General features: G+C 40.1%; 1 protein-coding gene across 3 annotated transcripts in view; it reads left to right on the top strand.

Moving 5' to 3' along the window:
- The window catches only part of slc2a4rg (SLC2A4 regulator), a 49763-nt gene that overhangs the window by 8769 nt on the left and 14188 nt on the right, over positions 1 to 26806 (top strand). For all 3 annotated transcript variants that reach the window (XM_054775181.1, XM_054775165.1, XM_054775172.1), the window contains exons 3-4: positions 21665 to 21765; positions 22586 to 22824. In XM_054775181.1, coding sequence (XP_054631156.1) covers positions 21665 to 21765; positions 22586 to 22824 — 340 coding nt within the window. The remainder of the gene's footprint in view (positions 1 to 21664; positions 21766 to 22585; positions 22825 to 26806) is intronic.

Raw genomic sequence — 26806 nt, 5'->3', positions numbered from 1 at the left:
GCTCTACACATTTCAACCCCCCATTCCTCCTCTTTTAACCGCCCCACCACCCGCGCTCTTTTCCCAAAGGAGATATTACAGCCTGTTGCTGAAGGTCAGAGTCAGAGGAACAGTTACCCGCCCACACACTTGTCTGGGATGTCTAACCCACACCCAGCGACAGACATTCACAAGCCTCTAACATAGTAGTTGCTTACTTTTTTGTATTTCTCTATAAATGTGATATACTGTATATTCTATATAATTTACACCCAAGTACTGTCATATTCTGCAACATTTACTTAAATTTTAAAGCATACATTTGTATTTTTATCTGACCTTTCTGTCATCTGCCCGGACTATAAGAGGTTAACTCTCTTGCACTGACACAGGCAGAGGTGAAAGGTCATCTTTAATGAATGGAGTCACGCGGGAGGGCAGGGTCCAATGGGGACGTGAGCAGGCATCTGGCATGTCCGGCAGGTCAGCCTCAGAATCTGGGTTATGTGCCACATAGACAAACTATAACCACAAAAGTTGGAAGTAGAAACAAACAACTGCTGTCTCTTCACCGAAACGAGGATAACATTTTATATGTGTGTACACACTACACTTTTGCAGATTGTGAGAGCCATTATTCACCTCTAATGATGGGCTCCTGCTGGTGGACACTTATAATGCAATGCCATGATGAGACATTAACCATCTGCCACTATGCAATGTAGAGGAGAGGTCAATTTGATATGTGAGGAGGAGCGTAAGCAAAGAGGAATGTTTTCTGCAAACAGACTGTGACACTGGAAGAATTAGAACAAAATATGCATTGATTTACATCATCCTATATCTCTTTACTAGGATTGTGACGAAATATTGATATATCTTGATATTTAACCTTACGATGGATTATAGCTGTGCTCTCGCAGCGTATGTTTGTTATTATTGAAATACAGCTGCTATAAACTTCTTTCACCGTTCCTCCTCAGTGAGTTGAGTCACTGTTTTTACATTCCTCGAGAGACAAAAAATTGTGCCGAAGTCACAGAAGAATAAATAAAAAAACAAAACATTGCGGCTTCTGACTCGACCAATGAAGTTTGTTGGAAGTTAAACAGAAAGATACGCCATCATAGTTTAAATCAAGAGTGTGGACTCACTTTGGCCTTCCTAGTGTGACTGGGACAAAGCTAGTTAAGGACTTTGCAGTATGTAACAAGTGTCTCACGAAAATACGACACACGAGTGGCTTGACAAACATACACACGCCACCTCGTTCGTCACCCCGCTCACAGAGAAACTGTGACTCGTGAGGGAAATTCAGATTTTTCTTGCTTAATGTTGCGTTGTTCAGTCAAGAGACGTGTGCTTAGTTTAGCGTAAATTTCAGACTGTTGAGCGCACCTGAATATAAGCCGCACCCACCAAATTTAAAGAGAAAAAAAATGTTGTATATACTGTATATAGGCTGCTCTTGTCTGTAAGCCACAGGTGTCCACGTTGCAACATGGGATATTTACACAGAAAGACACACTATAAACCAGTAGTCCCCAACCCCCGGACCGCGGCCCAGTACCGGGCCGTGGGTCATTCGGTACCGGGCCGCACAGGAAGAAAAAATAATTTCCATTATTTTATTTTTTTTAATGTTTTATTTTGAAAAGTGGCCGGATTCTCTCTGTTACATCAGTCTCACTTGGCGCTTGTCCATTTGTGCGTGTGCTAACTGTACCTCTCGCCGCACAGATAGACTACTACTGTATTTTTACCATTTTTCTTTCACCTCATATTTGGTCTCAAATACTACATTATAGTCTACTACTATACTATACTACTGTACTGTACTATGATACTATGTGGGAATGCATAAAGTTAAGTTTTGATGACTTATTGAGTGCTAATGTGCACATTTGTCTCAAGTTAATTCATGCAAGCGCACTGCTTTTTACCACACACGTCAAACAGCGATGTAATAATCTCTCTGGAAAAACTTGGCTGGAACTTGAACTGGCGGATGGTGGGTCGGCATTCATTTTGTGCTTTTAATTTGATGTTATTTATGTCTTAGTTTTACACAATACATAATAAATAAGATAAATTAGATCGCTATAATGTACGAACCCCACCCCCACGCCCCAGTACGCGGGAGAGTTGTGGGAACACAAACCGGTCCGTGGGTCAAAAAAGGTTGGGGACCACTGCTATAAACAAGTGAGATTTTTTTTTTTTTTTTTCCTCTTTCATTGGAGTTCCACAGTTGCCATTCTCCAAGTAGTCCAAGCAGAAGCTGTACTAATTCTACGCTTGATCAGTTAGTTAAGATGTGTCAGATCAAAACACGATTGCTGCATGAGACTTCAAAACATGATTTTCTTCACTACTCCAACGCACTACTTTCTGAATCTGCACTAACTAACTGTGCACCATATAAAATTAACTTCATAATTTTGCCGGCCTTAATATATTGCCAGGTACGTGCTGTACGTCTCTTTTCCTCTTCTCTCTCCTCCAAACTGGCAGGATGGTTTACTCTGTGCTTTTTGTTCAGCCCCTGGGCGCATTTGCTCCATGAAGTAAAGGCTTGAACAATATGAGGGGAGGCGTGGCCGCTAGCATAGCAGGGAAGAGTGAGGTGAGCCCATTAACATGGAGGAGCCAGTATGCCAAATCTGTTCAAACGTGGTGGCAACAAAAAGGCGACGCAACGAACTTCCCCACCGAAAACCTAACCACCGACCAAACACTAAACTTGGTTTAACTGCCTAAAGCATGTTTATTTAAACAACTCAGAAGCATTTCTTTTTTAATTTTAATTTTTAATTTTTAATTTAATTTTTAAATTTTAATAAAAAGCTCCCTGAAATGTTTCCACAGTAAATAAAGTAACATTTATATATAACTAATCTGTGTTTTAAGGTCACAACAAACACAACAAAAAGTACAGGGAGTTACCAAGCTCAGCAGCAACTCTTGTAAAGTTAAATAAAAACTTATATAATAGCTGTTCACGAGTGAGGGAAGTTTGGAGCGTGAGGTCAATAGGCGGATCGGCACAGCGTCTGCAGAATGTGGTCGCTGTACCAGACCGTCATGGCGAAGAGAGACCTGAGCCGGAAGGCAAAGCTCTCAATTCACTGGTCGATCTATGTTCCCACCCTCACCTATGGCATGAGCTTTGAGTCGTTACCGAAAACGAGATCGCGGATAGAAGCTGCTGAAATGATGTTTTTCCATACGCTGGCTGGACTCACCCTAAGAAATGAGGTGAGGAGTTCAGTCATCCGGGAGGGGCTCAGAGTAGAGCCGCTGCTTCTTCATATCGAGAGGAGCCAGATGAGGTGGCTCGGGCATCTAGTCGGGATGCCTCCCGGACGCCTCCCTGGTGAGGTGCTCACAACGAACTTATCAGCTCCATAGAAATCGCGAGGGGGGTTATCATTCCAATTACATTCTTACTCACAGTGTTTTTAAAGAAAGAGCTAAAAAAAAAACCATCACTCAGCAACGTAATAGGTCGATAGCAAGAGACAAGACACTACCAACGTATAATGCTGAATAATCAACAGCTATGTGAGCCGTAAACGTGGTACGTAGCCATTTAAAACAACAGTACAGCAAGTCATGCTGGGAAACAGGAAGTGCTGTTGTCAAAACACGTAGACACAGCATTGAGCGCTGAGCCTTACGTCAACATTGCCGCCATATATTTGATGTGGCAAGGCTGCGCTGTAAGTGAATACAAATAAATTAATAACTTACTTTTACAAAATGCCGTTCTACAAAGAAATTTAAGTTAATACCTCTCGTTTATACAGTCACACATGCACTAATATACGTGGGAAACAGTTTGGCACAAAAACAATGTATTTGATCTTCTCAGATGGCTAAGATAAGAAATGTATTGATCCCACTGAGTAGTTTTAATGCAATGAAATAACAATAATCTGCAAATTCATGTATTTTAACCAATACCTCTTTAACTAAAAATAAATTAAATATTTCCAAGAATAACATAAATCAAGGCACGAGAAATACAAATGTATTCTTATATAAAATATGTAATACATGAATTATCTTCTCAGAGATGAGTGAAGTAGCCAACTCATTTAAGAGTATTGTTACCTTACAACAATTTTACTCAATAAAAGCTATGTGATGTTACACATATTGGTATTTGTATCTGCTGATATCGGAATCGGAAATTGAGAGTTGGACAATATCGGCATATTGGTCATCAGCAAAAAAGCGATATATCGGGCCGCCGATATATGAGGCCGATTATGACATATCACAGATTAATCAATATCGATGAAAATGTACCCGATATGTAGTTGAGATCTAACTTTTTTTTTGCTGCGCCACAATTCACTCGCTCACTCCCAGTGTGTCCCTCTGTGCTGCCTGCCGCTTGTACCCGGACCCTCCTCACACACCCAGCTCACTCTACCGCGTTCTCCCAATCAGTCCGCTTAGAAGTAGATGAAACGCAAAAAGAAACTACATTCTTTTTTTTAGACCATGGAAAGCTGTGACTTAGTAAAACAATATAACACTACACTTTAGTGCCACGCTGTCAGGAGAACATTCTAGTTTTCACACAAGTTTTAGAGAACGTATTACTTTAAGTTGCATCGCTGTAAGATAAAAATAGATACAACTTCTAATTCACATGCCCGCCATTATCTAAGACTATTATATCACGTTCTAAATGAGAAATAAAGGTATATGCAGATATACCTGTACACAGCGTCCCATTTCACTTCATATTTCCATGCAGGATTTCTCTGGATGCTCATACATTCACAAGTTAATGTCTTCATGCAAATGATTTTGAAAATGTACCAAGTAATGTATTTAGTTGTCATTTGATATATTGCTTGTTTTGAAAGCAGCTACATTGTAACATAAAATGTAGTTTAGTCCCTCGTATTAAGTCTAGTAACGTGATGCATGTTTTGATTATTTCTTATTTTGTTTGTAGTCAACTTTTTTCACTTTTTAATATTTGCTTCAGCATTTGTTTTTCAGCTGTTTGCAAATATTCAGTGGCGGCTGCAGAACTTTTCAATAGCTAGTAAATATGACTAATTGATATCGCTAAGATGTTTTTGTGAATATCCATCCATATATTTTCTATGCGCCAACCCTTTTATAAACACATTAGTTAGCTAGTTGAAAAACACCAGACATTAGCGTATGTATTATCACTTCCAGCCCAATGCAGCCACTTGTATTAATTTTAAAATGCTCGACTATAGCATCAAATTCTAGGTTTATGACCAAAATGCAGTAAATGTATACATTTTCACTTGAAGAGTAAAGTGTGGAGGTGTTAAATTAGATGCAACATGTGTGGTGTGCAAGTGAGCCTGGGCACCACCAACAGCAAAGCACCAGCAAAGCAAAGCAAAAAAGCTGGGAATCGGCAACTCCAACCATTTCTGCCTGATGCTTGCCTCTTTAGGCACACCCGAACAAGCATTTCTTGGGAGCTATACATGTTAACATGGTGAACAGAGCACTGGGTGGCAGTAGTGGTGGCACTTCACGCCGTGAGCCGCTTCACTGACACTTTAAAAATAATTTTTGGATGACAAGAACAACTTGTGCCTAAATCAGTGAGTACCTTTATCCAGTCTCGCTCGGTAAATCACGCCTTTCGAGGACATATAGGTCGTATATATGCGACCTGACTGTTCAGACTGCAGTATCTCGGATACATAGCGGATTTTTCTTGACATACAAATAAAGTCTGCTTTGCATTTGATAAAATCCTAATTTTACTGTTCATACTGACATGAAAATATCAGATACAGGTCACATACAGTATGAGCAAAAATATCGGAAATTGACCTGCATTGTGAACGTAGCCTAGGTTTCACTTTGGCGTTTTCATAGCACATAAGGTCCGCACCCAAACTGCAAAATCTCAATGCTTGATCAACAACATTACCAATGAAACTAAGACATAAACGTGAAAATTGTAGGCCTTCTAACTGAGACTGTGACATGAAAGCAAGTATTGCTCTTGTAAACGAGAGGCAGGTGCTGCTGTGGGCCCCTTCCTCCATCTCAAAGCACTCGGAGGCGGTGGCATTTTCTTTGTGACATTAAAAAGATACGACAAAAAGAAGCGACAGAAGAAATTTAAATTGTAGTTGTAAACATATTTGTTGTGCTTTTCATGTTTTTACTCACTTTTTGTATCCCATGTTCATCTATCACAGATTGAAGCCCTGTGAGAAATATGAAGTACAGTATTTTAATGTCAGCCTTTGTGATAATACTGAACATACATTTTAAGACCAATTTCTGCATAGTATCAAGACTTTTGGCTGTGTTGCCACAATCTTCTCTGCTTGTTAAGTGCAACTTTCGGTCTGTTCCACACATACCCTTCCCCATTTATTTGCCCTTTAGCCTCTTGCTTCTTTGTTTGAAGTTTGACTGGTGAAATCCTACTCAAATCCAGAGATGAAACTCCCAGAACAATATAGTGTCTCATTCTGCCGGGAAAGATTATTTTGTGCTCCCCAGCAAACATCCGCTCTTATCTCATCCTCTCACCACTCTCTTCCTTTTCTATCATAGTTTCTTTTTGTCTTGAAGTACCCACAATGCGAACTTGGTCAACAAGACAGCATGTGCCTTGTTTACTTGAGAGGCAGCAGATGTTCCTCATGACTGATGACATGCCATTTACTCCAAAGGGTGGAAGCAAGCCTTAAGTGATGAAAAATACGTGACGCATTCCCATTCATTGATTTGGATGGTTTTCTGCACAGAACTGCACAGAGCTTTTCAGTGGACTGTATAAATGTTAAGTGTGCAATAGAAAACAAAAGGTTATGAACAATCACTGAGGTTTCTCGCCGCATCAGAATCAATGTTATGTCATTTGGTATTGACTTTTGTCTAAATAACAGTCCGGGGGTAGGTTGGCAGCCAATCGCAGAGCACCATTCACATTCATACCTATGGACAATTTAGAGTCTCCAATGAACCATGAACATGCATGTTTTTGGAATGTGGGAAGGAACCCATGCACGCACGGGGAGAACAAACGCCACACAGAGATGCCCAACGGACATTCGAACACAGGTCTTCCCGATCTCCTGACTGTGTGGCCAACATGCTACATGACTGTATTAGCATCATTGCCATTGCACCCCTACAGGCTTCTTGCCTGTCAGTCTGCTCCTCTTTTCATTGATAATAATTGAGGCTGTGCTGAAGAGCCTCTCGCCATTCACACTTGTTGAAGGTGCACAGAGAAGTCTTGGAGTCCATTGGAAGAAAGCTTCGTCATTCTTTACTGCCATTTTAAAGGAAATGTATGCAGCTGGCTCAACATTATATTTTTTGTAACAAAAAATTGTAACATTAATATAATAAAATATATAAAATTGTGCAAAAAATGTTAATTTTTCATGATAAACATGATAAAAAAAAATTGGCGTAAGATGACTCACTACTGTCTGGTATTCACATAGATTTCCATAGCGTGTCGAAAACAGTCTCAGAGAGGCGATCGATAATTTACAGTCATGTTGTTGTTATGATTGGCTATATTTTCAACGATAGTTAACATTAGTAGTTAAATCGCTATCATTAGCTGACAACAGACAACTAGTGGGAGTGTTAACATCTGGTGTGCTATAAAGCTTACAGTATGGTTTAACGCGAGTGCTATGGGCAGTTGGGGAACTCACTGCATGAAGTCCTTTTAAAAACACAAGGGTAAGATGTAGGGCTGCATAGATTGATTCTGAAAAAATGTGAATCAGGGTCATGTGCTTTCATTTTATGGAATCATTGTCTTGTTCTGTTGAAAAGGAACGACAGTTGATGGGGGACGTTTTTTAAAAAGAGAAATGAATCGAAAAGCAAAACATTCCATCAAGTCAAAAAATGGCATGCTCGCTCCACAATACATTTGATATGTTCAATAAAAACAAGTCAAAAGAGAAGTCAATTAATTAATGTGATTGCTTCTCCTGCGAGGTGATGAATGATAGCCAGCGGGCCTGGCCAGTCAGGGCTCAGTGGAGGATGGGGAGAGCGAGCAGAGGGTGTCTGCCATCATGCTAACGACGGCGGGAGTCATGTGAAATGGCAGTGTTTGTTTGTGACATACTGTAGCTGAAATAACATTTTTAAAAGGCCTGTTTAAAAATGTCACATGTTAATGTGAATTGAGATCGCAGTCTTTTTTTTTTTTTGTGCAGGCCAACTATGTTTTCTGGCACATGCACGGATAATTGGGTCGCAACGGGAAAATATAATCAGTCAATCAGCTCAACAGGTCGTTTTCTGACTTCCCATATTTCTCCTTCACACATTCAGTCTGTCATTCTGGAAGCGAGTCATCATTCAACACAGACTTGTGAAGAACACTCCTCTCCTCACCCCTCTGGCTAGTGCATCAAAGAATTTGCTATCCAACGCTGACTCAGGCTTGACTCATATATTTATGTCATGAACCACACACAAGCACCACATGTGAATGCTATATCCAGTATATACTGTGTCGTATGATCACTCCTGTGTGGTTTAGCATTTGTGGTAGGACGAGTTTGACAAAAGGAATTAAGGTAAGAAGGATTTTGCTGTATGTCCACAGTGTTTGTTTTTTCTTGCCATTAGTCTTTCCCATTTACCGCAAACTGATGTTTAGATAAAGATCTTCACATAACTTTGCCATCAGTGCTGCTAAAAAAACATCTATTCTATCAGAAAACACAGTTGTCACTATTTGAAAGACCAAGAACAGTGCTGAACTTTTAAAAGATTTGTGCCAACCAAGATAATGTGGATATTTCGGTCCAGGAGACAGGTAGAACATAAGCTCCATGCCACTACATAAAGCAATGAGTGTACAAAATGAATAGAGTAGAGTGCAACTGACTGCCCAAATAACCCAAGCGCTGCTTGTCGCTCTTCCAAGCGCTTTTCACAATGTGGTAATTGTCCCTCTATTCTAGCCACTTCCACCCACTCTTGGTTTTAATCCAGAGATGCAAATATTCACATTTTATTGTCTTTTTGTTTGTATACAGTAAACCGTGGCGCCTCGAAACAAACCATAATTCACAAGGTTTGTCCAAATTCTTCCAAAGAGGAGGACTGACCTTTTAGAAAATAGCTCGTAAAAAGGTGTTTTTTGTAAATGTTATGTGTGCTTATGAAAACACAATTTTTGAAGGGTAGACACATATTTTAAATTTTTTGATAATACATTTTTTTTTTTAATTTTAATATTGATAGAAATCCTGACTTTGTTCTTTCCGTGGCACCAAAAAGTATTTTTTTTAAATAAACAAAGAAGCTGTCTCACGTGTTTGATTATGATTACAAACCTCAGTACGTGACAATTTAAGTGGCATATAGCTACACTCAACGAAAATATAAACTCAACAATTGTTTTTTACTCCCATTTTTCATGAGCTGAACTCAAAGATCTAAAATTTTTTGTGTACACAAATGGCGTATCTTTCTCAAATGCTGTTCTCAAATGTGTCTTTATCTGTGTTAGTGAGCATTCATCATTGATGATTCATAATCTATCCACCTCACAGGTGTTGCGTATTAGGATGCTGATGAGACAGCCTGATTAGGTTGGCCACAATAAAAGGCCACTCAAAAATGTGCAGTTTAACTATATTGGGGTGGCGTCCAGGGGTCCGAAAACCACTCAGGATCTAGTGTGACCACCATTTGCGTCATACTCCAATCCAGAGCATCCCAAACATGCTAGCATGCTATCTTCAAAATGGCATCAATAAAATGCACCTGTGTTTGTTGTCCATAACCTGCACGCCTGCTCAGACCATAACCCCACTGCCACCATCGGCCACTCTATCCACAACACAGGTGTATCTTACTATATTGATGGCATTTTGAATGCACAGAGATACTGTTATGAGAGCCTGGGCCTCAGTGTTGTGTCATTCATCCGCAAGCGTCACCTCATGTTGCAGCATGATAATGCACAGCCCCAAATGTCAAGGTGTAACGGATGCCAGCCTGTGAGGCTGTGCAAGTGTACGTTTGTAAACCTCACTCTCTCTGCCTTGAGAGCTGTGTTCCCATTGAGTATGTTTGGGATTCTCTTGATAGGTGTATACGGTATTGATGTAAAATGGTGGTCACAGCAGATACTGGCTGGTTTCCGTACCCCTTCGGACCAAACCCAACACAGTTAAACTGCACATTTGGAGTGGCACTAAGTATGTCCAATCAATGTGGCCTATATGACTGAATCGGCATCTTGATATGTCACACCTGTGAGGTGACTATATTATAAATCATAGATTATAAATCATGAATGATGAATGCTCACTTACACAAATTTAGACAGATTTGTGAAACATATTTGAGAGAAAGAGAGGCCCTTAGTGAATCAGTTCCAATTTTGCAATATTTAAAGTTCGTTCTGTTTTTAGCGTCTGAACACGAATAGTCTCATGTACAAACAACATTACCGAGCTTCTAAAAAGGCACTGACCACAGTTGCCCCATTTAGGTGCTTTTTATGTCCTTACGCATAGGGCTGCACAAAAAATGGGATCTAATTAATGGTGATAATATTTTTGGTTTAACTCAGCAAGCATAATAAACATGTATGAAATAACTGAACCTCATACTGTTGCAGTGATACTTTTTGTTTTGTTGTTTTTGACAGCATTCTAGCAAAAGCACTTGACTGATGGTTGAGAGTGTCGAATGCAGAGGCACAAAACACTTTGCTTACACAAGTCAACAAGCGTGGCCGACGTCTGCCAAACTCAGGCTGCGCCAGTGTGGTCGTCACCCAGTTGTTGTTTTTTTAATGAATAAAAACCCCATAGAGATTGGGATCAGACCATTTTGTCCAACAAACCATTCTTTTTCTGAAAAAGTAGCCATCATATTGCAGCAGGATTATATAAGAGTAAATTCTACCAGTCTGATCCAGAGTTCAACGTCTCTGCCTCACTCCATCATTGCTAGTGTTTCCATTCTTATTGCATCCATTTGTCTTTTTAAGTATCCCATCATTGGCATTCCAAAATGACAAAGGAGCCATTTCAGCATTTAACTTTCCCCAGCTCCAACAGTGTAGAAGAATGCCTCTAATATAGAGAGACCATCACGTTGTGAAGGTCCATGCAGAGAAATTCATTTTAAAATGTGATTGATGGCATTTTACTTTTCATCAGTATTCAATAAGTTTTAGTCTGACTGAGCCCATATATAGAAGGTGACAATAGATTGATGCAAACACTTACACAGGCAGTTTTTGTTTTACAATGTTTGTTATGGTGCACTCCCATAAATAATTAATACTGGACAAAAAGAAAAAGAACTAGTTAGGGGCAGGAGGAATGCGCAAGGAGGAAGAATGCGCAGGCAGAATAATGCGTAGTTGCGTGTCGCTACACTGAGGAAGGACAACGTCACTTTTGTTCTTTTTCGTTAAGTTTAATTTCAACCTCCATTGTGTCTTGAATAAAGGAGATTGATTGATTGACAATGGTCTACAGCCAATCAGGACGTAGTAGACAATGGGGGGCGCAGACAGAATGGAGAGAAGAGAGAGAGACACCGCCATCTCATGCTAAAGCACAGAACTACAACACTCAACTTCCCACAATGCAATTCTTCTTAAAGGGCCAGGCTTGGCCTGTAACAGCATTCATCCATCCATCCATTTCATACGCTGTAAAAAACCAAACAAGCACTAAAATTCCACTGAAAAAATAAGCGAAACAGTGAAAGGTGAACCGTGATGGAGCGAGGGAACACTGTACTGTAAAAAAATGTAAATAAATACATTTTATTGTGTTAATAAATGTCTGAGAGCCTGATGCAGTCATCAAAAGAGCCACATCTGGCGCTCGAGCCGTAGGCTCCCTACCCCTGTTCTAACCCGTTTGACTGTCACAAATGTGAAAATGGAAGATTCCCGGAAAATGTCCTTCTCGATATCAATGATATCAATGATATCTTGACTGCAGTTACACATCTCTCGGATTGGGATGTTTTTGTGTGGATATAAAATACTGTAGATTATTATTCAAATGAACAGGTTGCTGTTGGCCACAACCACGACAAAATAACATCCATGGTTGTCTCACTCACTGCAATACATGAGGTCTTTTTTTTTGCTGTTTCTGTACTGTGATGCATCCTAGTTCCTGACTGAAAGACCTCAAGTAGATGATTGTTTTGAAGGAAGTGGTGTAACTGTTTGACAACTCCTTTCGCGAGGATCTTGGACAAAAATCGAAGGGTGGATATTGGGCTGTAGTTAGCTAAGACATGTTAGGTTAGGTTTTTTTAAGAAGCTGTTTGATTACAGCCACTTTGAATGATTGTGGTACGTAGCCTGTCACTAGCGACACATTGATTATGTTGAGAAGAGCTGTGTTAACTAGTGGAGTAGCATCCTTGAGCAAGTGAGTAGGGATGGGATCGAACTGGCAAGTTGAGGAGTTTGTGGAAGAAACTGTAGAGGCTAGTTCAGAAGAGTTGATTGAGTGAAAATTGTTTACGTGCGTGTCAGTCATCACCATTTCCTCTGTGGTCACGGTGTTGGAGGGATGTACTGTATAACATCAGTTGATGGGGAGAGGTGGTTTATTTGGTGTCTAATGGTGGCAATTTTATTGTCAAAAAATGACATGAAACCATCACTGCTAAGAGTGGTAGGCATGGATGGGTTGTTGGTGCTGTGACACTTTGTTAACCTAGCCACAGTGCTGAAGAGGAATTTGTGTATTTTTGTTTTGTTAGATTAAAGATGAGTAGTAAGCTGTTCTGGCATTACACAGGACCTATCTAGAAGGCTATCTTTCCAGGCTGAACGATTTTTGTTGTGAGTGGATGGAACACCATTTTCTCTCTAATTTTTGTGTTTTATGTTTCATAAAACACAAATACAGATATGGGAAGTGTACCATGGGGCACATTTCTTTGGGTTCCTCTTTTTTTTTGTTTTAACAGGGCAACAAAGTTGAGGGTTTCTCATAGTAGGGACATTATGCTATCCACGAGCTCATCAATCTGCGTTTGTCTGATTTTGATATTGTTTATTCAGTTAATAAAGGACAGTGAATTTAGGACGGGGGCAATAGCATCTTTGAATTTATTGGCACTGTTGTCTGATAGGCATCTGCTAAGTACACTTTTGTCTACTGGTGTGTGGTTAGCTATTTGGAATTCAAATGTGATTAGAAAATGGTCAGACAGAACAGGATTTTGTGGAAATATTATTAAGTGTTTAACATCAATGTCATATGTCAGGACGAGATCAAGTGGTGTGATTATGACATCCACTACCTAGGAGAACTCAGTTCATGGGGGAGTCAGACCCGGGAGAGGGAATCATGCCTTTTGCGCTGCCAATCTTCTATTATTGCGCTTTAACAAAGCCGTTCGTTGTTTACGCTGTGCCCTTAGGCGACAAATTGCATTTGTGGATCAAGAGAGAGGGAGAGAGCGAGTGAAAAAGAGATCTTTTTATCCTTGCACTGAATAGTCATTACACTCAACGGCTCGCATTAAAGAGACACAACTCCTGCATACAACAGCCTCTCCCTCTCCAGGGGGCTTGCGGCCTGAGGACTTACATAAGGGCCAGCGTGTGTGTGGACTGCACAACATTTGATGAATTATAAATATGCACATGATTGCACGCATACACCTTGATAATATCACCTGATGCTGCTCACTCAGAAGTGAAAGCAATTATGAGAAATACAAAACAGGATCCTTCGAATGAGAATGTCAGGACACCGGCACGAGATTGCAGCCATGAACTGGGGGCGTGCACGACTGCATGGTGGGGTGGAGTGGTTACTGTTTACTGCTTGTCATGACCACCCTCTCACATGAAGAGCTAGATAGAGAGAGGCATAAAGAGGATTTAGGTGATTACGCAATACAGTGGCTCTGAAGCAGTAAGATGGGAACTGAGAGAAATGTGCTATTAATAGAGGCTATGTATTGAGGTGGGGGTAGGGCAGCTGTCTGTCACTACATGACCTTATTATACCCGTTGGACTTCTTGGTACCAGTTCCTGTTCTGTGTTTGTCCTGAGTGGTAAAATGTCATGTTTTTAAATCTTTATCGAAGATTCTCTCTAGGATAGCACACACTGACTGACTAATGTAAACCACACAGATTCAGAAATCCCACCACAGCCAAACAAGGTGGCTGAATAAAAGAGGAAAAGACTGATGCATTTATTAATGTTACATTGATGAGACATGACGTTATATTACTTTACCTTCACACTGCATGGAGTCAGCCATGGCATGTCTGACATGATAGAGTGAAAAAAAGTTATCCTCCTTTACCTTGTGGAAGTGGTAAGGTTTTTGGTTTCTTACTTTGTCCTTCTTCCCCACTCCATGTGAAGCACTTTCTTAAATTTAGAATAAGTAAATTGGAGGGGCTAACTAGTTAGCTTGGTAGCTTGCTGTGCTAGCACCAGCCATCTCTTATGTCCCTTCAGTGATCCCGTAGTCTGCACACTGTGGTGTAAACAAAGGAGTGTAAAGTTGACTATAGGGGTGTTATTTCATGTCTACAGGGCTTTAATAATGTTATAAACATATTTAGAAAGTCATAAACAGGTTTTCTATGCTCTAACTAAAATATTAAGTGGATGAATATTGAATCCTACTTCGAAAATTCACTTATCACGGTGGGGTATGGAACCAATTGACCGCGATAGGAGGGACGAGTCTAAACAACAAACAACAACGAATCAGTCTCTCAGCTCCAGAGACTGAACTTAAAACTGATAACGGGGAAATGCAAAAAAATATGTACCTGGTGAACAGCAAACCGTACAAGTGTATTCAAGCGTTAAAGTATGTGCCATGTTGGCAGGTCTGCATACCCATTTTCTTTAAAAGATCAATTTGCTGAAAACTTGATGACTGGAAACTAGAGATGACTGGAGCTGTTTTTGTGTGTGTGCCACGAAGTGTTGATGTGTTATTGTATTGACGTGTTATATGTATTTATTAGTGACGTGCAGTGAAGTAAAGTTCACGGCTGGCGAGACACTGACTCCTTTGGAGTATTTTTTTTAATGTTAATACAGGTTTAGTTTGTTTTGGTTTAATTTATTTTGAACATGCATATATCCGAAAAGGAGTAGGAAGAAGCAGAGCTTATTTATTACAGGTCGCTCATTAAGAATATAACCAAAAAAAAACCCTGACTAATTCACTGTGTTTAAAAAAATGTTTTCAAAATGTTTTCAGATACTTCTTGGTCTCGTTTATTATTTTTTTATAAACTGAAAAACATTTGTGCTCTTACTTTTTATCTATATATGAAGTACATGCACGCTCCTACTCCGGGAAAAGTTCTATATATACTTTGTAATAATATATAATACTTTGTTTTAAAGGTCTGATCACCTCCTGGTGAGTTTGGGTATAAAATACTCCATCTTGGCAGTCAAATTAATTAATGGATTTAGCTTGACTTGTTTGTAAATCTAGCTCGAGCTGACACTACTGTTTGTGTATTTCAATAAAGAACGCTGGCTTTTTCTTACCTGAAGGCCGACTGACAAGCACTGTCTAGCTCACGTACGCCTGACCCTTTCACGATGCGTCAGTACTGCAAGTACCTCTGCAACTACAGGTGACATTTGTGTGTATTTTATTGATCGATTAGCAAGAATAATGTCTCTCTCACACACACACACACACACACACACACACACACACACACACACATATGAAGACATTACCCAGGCTGTAGAAAGTCATGGTGAATAATAAATGTTTCTGCAACATTATATTATTGGCAACATGCTGACAAACACAAACTTGCAGGGGTCATGATCCCACTCAATGTGCACTCAGGCGGCAGCGGGGCTTGCGAGAAGCCACGATAACTGTGGCCTCATCGTAGGTTTCCGCCCTGTATGTAATCAGAAAATGTGCAAATTCAGCGATTTTTACTGTTAGAATTGTAAAGAAAACACATTTATAATATATAATTAATGGACAAATATTGATATTTATTTCATTTTGTCAATCGTAGTTTAAAAAAATAAAAATAAATTTGTCATGACAAGTGAGACTCTGCCCCACCTTTCTCCCCTGACCGCATGTCACTGGTATTTATGTACAGCAATATGAACTTGTGACAATGATCCCACTGTGCACAGGCCTCCAAAGTTGGCTGATAAGCAGTAATATGCATTTCAGGTCAATAATTGGAAGTGATCTGTAACGAAACGGAAGTATATCAGTAAACATGCAGCTGAGGAAAAACATACTTTTTACAGGGCAGGTTAAATATTAGCGAAGCAAGTCACCAAATGTCACAGTTATTTAGTATTTCAAATGAGATGCAACTTGTCTGTCGAGAAAGACAGTCGCTACATGTATAATGATGATGTAGAGGGGTTCGGCAAAACGTGTTCCCCAACAGCAACAGGGGCTTTGTGGGAGGAATCACAGAGAAGAAATATGACAACTGGCAGGATTCAGTAAGAACGATAAGCTAATGAACTTGATATCGCTTCTTCATTAAAGTCTTTTAATTTAATGCGACCGACAGATACATCTTCATTGCCATATTGATTTCAATTGTGAATTACTGAACGATATCAACTATTTTGATGACCTGTAAGCTTTGAAACTGTGAATATGAAATACTAATGATTAACATTTAGTATAGTAGTTGCAAAGTTTATATTTTATTTAGTTTTAGATTTTATATATGCTACACTATATGTTTTTTAGTAAGAGGTAGATCATTTTGATTATGTGCACCCCGATATACATGTACAATCTACATAAATGCTCGTATTTATAAATAAAATAAATACATACGTATATATATTCTCTATGTTTATAGTTGGAGGTAGCTCGTTGGGACAAAGTAGCCCACAGGCTGAAAAAGTGTGAGCATGTATAGCCTATTATTCACATTTGACCTATTGACCACAATTAATTTAAAATAAAATATCTATCAACTATCATAACGTTTCATTACACTTTATTTTGAAAAACATGCACCACAATCACCTGTCTGCACTGTTGGCACTTGACAGATAAGCAAATGAAGAAAAGGCAGAGAGAAAGGCATTCAAAGTTAATTAATGCATTTGTTCTTTAAGCCTGTGAAAATGACCCTAATGTTGACATTATTATAAAAGAAAGAGGGCAAGAAGTTTGGCTATGGCAGTTTTGTAGACAACTTGCTGCCACGTCTGTTCCAAGGAGCGTGTGGGTGTACGTCTGAGGCAGGAGTGGTGAGACATTCATGAGAGCTGTTTCACTAACACCTTTTTAAAAATAATTTTTGTATGAGAAGAAGAACTTTACCTACCCCGATGAGTCTTGCACGATAAAGCGCGCCTTTCCATGACTGCATCGGTGCACCTTTAAAGTCTTGCTAAGCACAGCAATACACACCTTTCGACGACATATAGGTCGGATATATGCGACCTGACTGTTAATGCAGTCGCATCGCATACATATAGGATTTATATCCGAGGCCTGAGTCGCATTTGAAAAAATCGGAATTGTGCTGTTCACACTGACATGAAAAAATCAGATACAGGTTACATACTGCATGAGCAAAAAAATCGGAATTGGCCTGCAGTGTGAACATTGCCTTAGTGTCTTTTCCATCATGCAGCGCTGTGAGATGCATATTGTTTTTAATAACTTTTGTCTGTATGCAGAACTTTTGAAAAATGGCTATATGCTAGCCATTGCTACAGTATATCATTCTAATGTAAAAAGGCCGCAGATTTTGTCACAGCTCACCTATATTCAAAGCGAAGTGGACTTAAGCTACAATATAGAGAGCCATAAATCAGGCATATCCCTGGGATTTCTATGCGGTTGGTAACATGAGCAGAGTCGTTGTATTAAATATAGAGCAAGTGGGGGGGTGGTGGGGTGCTTAACACAAACATGGGAGTCATAATATCTACAGTCTCTCCCTGTGGTGATCTCGTGTGTTGTTGATGTTTTCTGCCAAGTGCTTCCAAGGAACAGAGAATTACTACTATTTACTGAATGTACAAAGTGATATGGAAAGTTAAGGCCAAAATTATTTTGAAGATTTGAGGATATTATTAAAGACCAAATAAATTGCAAGAATCGTCCCAACCTCATGGACCTGAGGTCTATGCAAAAGAGTGCTGGTTCAAATAACACAATATTCATCCATTCAACAAATAAAAATTCCCTTTAACCTAAGGCCAACAAACATTGAAGGAGACACTGTGCGTTTACATGCATTTATTTTTGCATCACTTTGGTTGAAACCAGCTTTTTAAAAGGCATCTAAACACCTTAATTAGATCGTGTTAGACTTTTTAAGGATTTAATTAGCATACTTAGATTATGCGATTGGAAACCAGCTCCCTCTTGCATGAATACACTTTGATCAATTGATCACTGGTGCAAGCTTTCTCCAAATGTGCCAGTCTCCCTGGAGGATCATGGCGCCACACTTAACATTATATTCACAAGAGATGAAGATGAAGCCAGAGGGACGGGGGACTGTTTACACCAACAAGGAGGCAAATTAAAGATACAGAATCCAAAATAATTCAGTATTTAAAAAGTATATGGGTATAATAAAAGCCAACCTGTTTAATAAATGGCATAACCTATTCACATTTCAATTCAGATAGCCTGAAAATCACATCTGTGTTTTGTTAGTCAGTGATAAGTAGACAACAGTAGTAAAGTATGTGAAAAAAACATCCAAAACCAAGGTCCTTAATCGTAATTTATTTAGTAAAGTAAGACTGGAATGCCCATATACCGCAGTTTAGACTTTATTTACATGTAATTAGAAAAAAGTTTGTATTTAAATAGTCAAAGCCATTCACCACAAAAGCGATTTTTTTCCCTTATGCCTCTGAGGAGCACCATAACCACAAGAACCAAAGCAGATGTCATTTAAACACACATTAAAACATTACCAATAACACGAAAGAGCTGTGGAAAGTTGTTATTCAATAGACCAATAGGTATCTGCAAGTGCCAGCTATTAGCATGTAGCATTCTCGTTCTCTACCCATATAGCTAAGATAGCTGAAATGACCACAGTCACCCTCTAGCATGCTTCTAGGCACAAAGCATTTTGCCCATCATCGATTTAGAGAGAGTGCATGTAAACGGGGACTTAACATTGTGTGAAAACCGGAGAGACCGAACTACTCTGGGAAGCCGACTGTAAGAATGCATGTAAACATACTGAGTACAAAATTGCAATGGTAGAAATGTTCAGAATGTCTTGGTAAGGTGGAAAAAATAAGATTCGGAGGGTTCCCAGTAATTGTCTCTATATGTGCATTTTACTTTACTGGTCACAATAATCTACCAAATCTGTTCAAACGTTCAGACTATTCTGTGTCAGAGCATAGGACAAATAAGAAGGCATAGGTAGCTTCTTATTTTTGGGGGGTTTCAAATGCTCTTACCAGGCGTATCACACGCACACGCAAGCACACACATTAACACACACACTCAGGTAGTATAATTAATAAGAGCATGTTTCATAAAACACAGTGGCAGGGCTTGTCAGATTGACAGCTTCACCATATTACACTAAATATCTCAATTAACACGCAGAGTGCCTATTTGCTAGAAATGTAGGGCAGGATGAATGAATGTAATTTAGTCATTTCATCAGGTATAATACCTGCCATAAATACTGCTTCCTTCTAGAAACACCCAGAGGCCCGAAGGGTACTCATCAATGTCCAGTCCACATAAAAAGATAGTTTGTTGACATTCTTTTTCTCGGTGCTAAATAAAGACACACCCAGTATAGCTTGCTCCAAAATAAAGCTCCCCCTCCCTCTCATAAGAAAGTCACGTCTCATAGAGTCAAGAAGTCACGGAGACGGCGGAGGACAGTGTCAGTGCTGCCACTGTCTGCTATATGATATGATGAGCCACTTCCCTGATGGCACCTAATTCTATCTTTGTGGATACATTAATGTCTAGGTTGGTTTGATAGCCGCATAGCACTCCAACTGTTAGCATAAACACACACACAAACACACACACATACCCATATTATGAAACTTTTGTGGAATATCAGAGCTCTGCCAGGAAGCAGAAGGGGAAAAACTCAATGTCAGGAAATTGGGGGTTGGTTTGGAGTATTTGTGTTCATGTTTGTGCGTGTGTGTGTTTATGTGTGAAAGTGCGATAAAAATGTTTCAATTCCCCTGAAATGATCTCAAAGGATTGTGTGTATTTTACCTCGAATTTACGTGACTGATACACACAACCAAAAACATTTATTGCTGTCAGTAGGACAACTTTTCCATACCAGCTGCAGCCCAAATGAGACTGAGGGCCAACACAGGGTCTTGCTGTCTGTTGTATAAGATTGAAAGTGCAGCGTGTTAATATTCCAAAGTCAATATGTCAACACCTCGTCTATAGTGTACACAGAATTGGAAAACAAAGCACAGAAATGTTATGAGGAAAGAGGCAGAGACAGATGCATCAAATGTCCTCACTTGGCACCATTTGTTGCTGAGAACAAGGCCAGCCATGGAAACAGGACACGACTAATCTTGTTATCCCTTTATCTCTTGTCCAGACCAGGTTGTTTGTGCATATGCGCTGAGTGAATGTGTATGTGTGTGCACACGTTACTCACCTCTCCTGTGCTTCTCTCTTGTGATATTGTGACAACCTGAACAATTGTTTACCCCAAATGGAGCACATTCTTATCAACAGGGACGGTCTACACTAAAAACTTTTTGAAACTTTAAAAAACAGTACACTTCCAACTTTGGGTGTGTGCGTGTACTTATACATGGCCGCTTGCTTGATTTACAACCCACTTGTGTTTGCGTTTGTGGAGTCCGGAATGAAGTTTTTTTGTGTTTGCACAGAGACTCGGAGTGAATGTGTGCCAGGGCTTAGGGCTTGGCTGAGAGAATGCCTCAAACCAGTTTACTCTGGTTGTGTAGTAGAGAAGACTGGGGGCGGGACATCGACCTCTTAAAGCTGCAGAACTTGTGGAGCGTTTTTTCGTGTCAGTATACTTCTGTGTTGCAGGGATTTAGTACTGTACATAGATTTACATATAGCATGTAAAGCACAATGTTTTACATGCATTTGCCTGTGTTACAGCTTGTTGTTTCTATGACTAAATGAGTCAACACATTTAAAATGTGTGTGCCCAAGTGTGTTGAGGAATTCTCGGCCCTGCCTTAAATGTCTTCCCCCAGATTTTGCTTTCAAGGACAACAGGAAGTGAGTTTGGAAAGAAAAAGAATGAATGGTTGTGAATGTGCCTTATTGTAGAATGCCACAAATAAGTACAAGTAATTATGGGTACCAAAGCATACTCTGTGGTTGTCTACTGTATGCTTATAACTCTGTGAGTGTACTTCAAGTGGGCAGTGTAAACAAGGTTCAAGCTATGGGTGGACTGTTCAGCATGTAACTGAGCTGAAAGATAGGAGGTGGTGCGGAATGGGGGTTGGGGGTGTTTTTTTGAGGGGGGGATTGGCTTCGCTCTCTCTCGTAATTTCATATCCCTCTGTCCTTAGGCTGTTGTTTGTTTCAGCTCTGTATTTGTCTCTTGTGGCATCCTTCACCGCCATTACTGAAATAAACAATCATACCAAGTATGAAACAACGCATAAACTTGGTCTCTCTCTATGTGTGTATTCTGCAGGAAGCCTTCAGGTCATGCTGATAAGGAGGTGATGGCCGCTGCCGTCCTGACATCGCTGTCCACATCCCCGTTGGTGCTCTGCCCGTCCTCTGCGCCCACAGGTAATACCATGTCCTCCTCCACTTGGCCATCACCACATGCACCTGCAGCTGAATGTGAGTCATACACCGTGCCAACTGCTCTGTCATGACCTTATCACTATAGCTCCCTTTTGCTGCGCTTGCCATCCCCATGACAACCCTGCCAGACGGTCAAAGTCAGCTTTTTTCCCCTCCCTTTTTAAAAAAAAAACAACATTTTTTTTGCTAAACTTAACCAAGGCTACTGTTATTTCCTCTCAGTGAGTCAGCTTGGAGGCGTACACATGCTCGGCTGACAGGATGGCACAAAGTGGAACAAAGATGAAAGAGATTTTTATTTATCAATGTGTTTTTATTGCCTTTTATCCTCAGCGGAGTACACTTGAGGTTTAGGCTTATCAAGCTGTTAACCTTGGCGACACACAAGCAAGTGCTACAATGTTTGTAAGATACATGGAGGTGTGCATGGATGCAAGTTTTTAGCACTAAATTCTTCATCACATAGCCCGACTTCCTTGAGTTAATGTCTTAAAATGTTGCTTTTTATGTGATACCATGCACATTTTTTCACATGTTTCTGTCTGACATTGTATACATTTAGTAGTTCTACATTTTACATGATTCATTATGCACAACTTGGGTCTTATGATGGAATATGCAATACTTCTTGAACTATATTAAGCTGCTCGGATATCTTTAATGGATGTTATGCATAAATTAATCATGCCACATGTGGAAATACTAGTGGTGGTCTTGTCACTTGAGAGAAAAGAATAAAACACGTTAAGATAAATTATGCGCAATGTTAAATCAACTCAGTGTGTGTGCTTTTGAACTGCAGTTCCAGAGCCAGCGAACAGGGCTTGGAAAGAGGTGCTGTCAGCCAGCTACAGCAGCTCCACCAGTGGCAACTGGAGCTGGGATGCGAGTGACCAATCGGTGCCCTCCACGCCATCGCCACCTCTGTCCAACGATGCCAACAAGAACTTCCTGCTCTCGTCCCAGGGCTATGATGTCAACGAGGACGTCACAGAGAGTGCGCACTTCATGTTTGAGGACCCCATACCTCGAAAGCGAAAGGTGAGACTGAGTATATGTGCCATTCATGTCCTGTTGAAATGCGCATGGTGTGTGGGGTTTCAATACTGACCACTCAGTTTGTTAACTTGACCTAAAAGGGTTTTCAAAATGTGAGGCGGCCACTTTTCCTTTTCCACTTATTTTACCAGCACAGAGTGTGTGGTATTTGGGTTAGTGAATAAAATGCATAAATCCTTACATTTATTGATGCAATGCATCATTGGCCCATTTTGTCCAGTAATTGAGAAATGGATGTAGCTTAGCTAACCTTTCTAATGGGATGTCAGCTAACGATGGACGTCATGGGACCCACCTAATTTGACGATAAAGCCCTCTAAAAAAATCTCGAACAACTTTTTATCATTTTATATACATGCTGTGATCATACATTAACAGGTACATTCATGATAACATGTAATACTTATAGTATTTTGCCTTATTTTGATCATTTTAAACATTACCGGAACTTCTTTCCTAGGCGCATTGATTTCACATAGCTAGCGCTACTTCCATCAACAACAAAAGCATAGAAACAGCTTGCCTGTCCTATTAATAGTCATGGCAGACTTTGTGAGAGCCGCCGCCATTGACAACTACTTTTGGACAAATGAGGAACCAGAACCTTATCTTTTGAGGCTGACTATATGGAGAAAGAGCTACAGGTTATCTGGTACGACGCCCCCTTATCCCTTTAACGCTATAGCTAAATGTTTCATGGATAAGAAGTATAATGAAAACAGTCACTTGCAATGTCCGCTGTCATTGGGATGCCGACTGATGGGACTTGTGCTCCCCGTTTGAGCTGGTAAATTTAGCATAGTCCTCAGGTACAAAATGTTGACAGCAAACGAGCATCTTGTTGAGTCTTTGTAGCAATGCCGTCCAAACTCAGAAACTACACAGCCGCTTAGGTCGTATACGGCTCGGCAGTGGCTTGAGGCATTGTGAGTGACGCTGAGACTAGCAAGGCGTTGTGCTACTCTGCCAGATAAATATAGTTCTTTGTGTTAGCTGCTACAATAACAATATCGCTATAGCTTGGTCAGTATACAGTAGGGATGTCTCGACTGTATAATAACCAAAAATTGTCCCACAAATTGATCTATAACCATGTCAAATAATTAGTCCTACCCTAAAAGTATTTTGCATGCCCGTTTTTCCAATTTTATATTTTATTGGATGGACTTTTATTGGACGAGGGACCTGACTCACAGAGGTTTGTTACAAATGCAAACAAAATTGTTGGTCATTATGTGAAATAAAAAAAAGTACATTCAACAATACTTCGGTTGCATTATTTTTAATGACATATTCAATTCCACTAATTCATGTTTGTAACAAAAGCGTATTATTATTAAAAAAAAACAACCAAACAAAAAAAAGATAGCTACCGATCGGATCGGCAAGACTATAAAAAAACACAAACGGATCAGCTCGGAAGCCAAAATATGTGGGTCGGGACATCCCTAATATACGGGTCAGTTATATAAATGGAACATTGCTGGCGTTTTTTGAGGGCTTTATTTTTTTAGGGTGTTATCGGCGAAATAAGTGGGTCCCATGACATCCATTGTTAGTGCTCTCATGCTAACTTGTTTTCTCTTTTTAGAACACACAGAAAAGGGAAGTTTCACATAAGTTTCACATAAGGATTGTGGATGATGGGCAAAATTCCCCCAAGAAGTGCAGTTTTCCTATAAAATATGCTTCAGAAAATCAGGTTTTCAGGGAGTAGGGAAGGCCCCAACAATATTATATTATCTGAGGGGAGGGGCACTGTACCACACTTGAGGTAGACAAAGCAACTTGAGGACACCCAACAATTCACCTCAACACCCCCGACCCCCAAAAAAGCATGTGATCTACATGGAGGATAGGTTGCTCCTTGCTCCTTTACTTCGCCCTTTCTTGCTTTATGTAGAAATTAACCTAAATGATAAAAGTTCACTTTTTAGCAGCGGGCCGTGCTGCTTGTCTACGAACACAAGGCATGCTGCAGATGTGGAAAGCAAACCCAAGTAACAAGGTTTAAGGGATGCATATAAATGAAGATAGTCAGGATGTAGAGGCGTAGAAGGATTCATGCACAAAATAACAGTATGTGGTCGAAATGAAACTCAGTATTTCCTCTGGCATCGCAGTGTCGGAGGTTTGTTCAATACAGCACGATCTGTGGGAGTTGGCCTCAGTGGAGCAGAGCAACAGTCGAGCACTGAGATACACAAACTTAAATCAATGTTTCAAGAGAAATGCTCAACTGCTCTTAATCCAAATACACGGGATATGAAGAAAGTTGTTGATAAGTATTCAGACCTGAACCTGAAGAATGTAACTCTTTTAGGAGCAGCTGAAACTGAAATAGTATGATTCCTTTGCTGGCAGTGAGTTAAGAAGATTGTTAAACGTGCCAATTGCCAGTCATACTGTAGCAGTGTTAATGCAAGAAAAACACTTTAAGAATTAGGTGATTTGTGTTTGTTGGACTTAAGAGCTTTCCTGCTAAGTTTTTATGGGTATCATTTAAACATGGCATTAGAGGCACTCCAGCACCAATGAGAAACAGATTAGAGCGGCGTTGGAGAGTGGAGTGTTAACTCTTGACACACAAACTGATCTTGCCCCTTCCCTTCTCCACAGCCTCTTTCTCCAGAGGCTGTTGAAAAGTGCCAACAGTACACACCCACCTTCTTTCATGAGCAATAGAGCAGGTCCCTGCCTGCTCATGGGAGAGCTACCAGCCCCTTATAAGCGAAACAGGAAATGCATGTAAATAAAACTACCTTTTCCCATGTCCTCGCAGCCAGCCCCAGATTCATATTGAAATTACATGGAACAAGCATTGAATGTTGTGTTTAATGTACCTTTTTGTTAAAAAAACAAACACAAAAACAACTGGGGCACACCTCTTAACCCACGGGTGTCCAAAGTACGCCCCGTGGGCCAAATGCGGCACGCCGTCGATTTTTAACTGGCCCCATTAAAGTTTAAAAATATACTGTAGTTGACTATGGCCCGTGCACAATGTGTGCTTAAATGTTTTGTACTTCTTAATTTAAACACTAGGTGGAGCTACTGTATTGAACAAGCCAGAGTCTCCACAAGGAAAGCGATCCTAGAATAAAATTGTTCAGGTTAACCAGAAATGGCGGAACAAAAGAGACCCTATGCATGGGAATGCGTCCTTGAGGCTGAATCGTTTTTTTCCCCCCGACCATAAAATGTTGTTGTTTTGTCTGTATTTTTCTCAAAAGCACAGCATTCAGTACTACGAGCAAAGTTTTGCAACCGACTTGATATCACCAGCCAAATTATGAGCAAGCAAATGAAAAAAAACAACACGCAACACGAGCCGTATACAGCTATCTTGTCAAACGCATTGTATACATTCCGAAACAAGTTTAACATTGCAACGTGCATACTGCAACGTATTGAGAGGGGTGGAATATTTTACCAGGCTTATGTACTGTATATAATGCATGATAGCCATACAGGCAACATGTTTGATACAGTCAATGCAGGTTACTGTTACCACTGTCTGTGTACTGCCAACTGAAAATGAACAAAATTCTTATATTGTAGGTAGCACGCCTGTTTTATGATGCATAAGACAAAAATACATTTCAAGGAAAAAAGCGGTCATGCTAACCCAATTGTGTTGTTGAATAAGTGACGCAACACAAGCCTTTCGATACAGATACAAACTTGACTTTAGATTCAAACCGAAATAGAGGTGAGCTGAGGAAAACTTGATAAAGTGGAGGCAGTGACCAACACCACATGAGCCGTTTTCAAATTGCCAATTGCACCGTGTACGTGAATGAGGCACCGCTCAGCTCCTCTGTGGTTGCTGTCTAAGGAGGAGCGGTCGCTGTCTGACTGGCCAATCACAGAGCATGAAGAGTGATTACAGTAAGTTACGCAATGAGGATTTTTAAGAAAATAAACTTTAGTATAGAGGACAGTATACAAAACCAACGAGGAT

This window comes from Dunckerocampus dactyliophorus, chromosome 1 (assembly GCF_027744805.1).
Source record: "Dunckerocampus dactyliophorus isolate RoL2022-P2 chromosome 1, RoL_Ddac_1.1, whole genome shotgun sequence".
Lineage (NCBI taxonomy): Eukaryota > Metazoa > Chordata > Actinopteri > Syngnathiformes > Syngnathidae > Dunckerocampus > Dunckerocampus dactyliophorus.
Note: the sequence above shows the minus strand (reverse complement) of the source record. Positions and strands in the feature narration are given on the sequence as shown.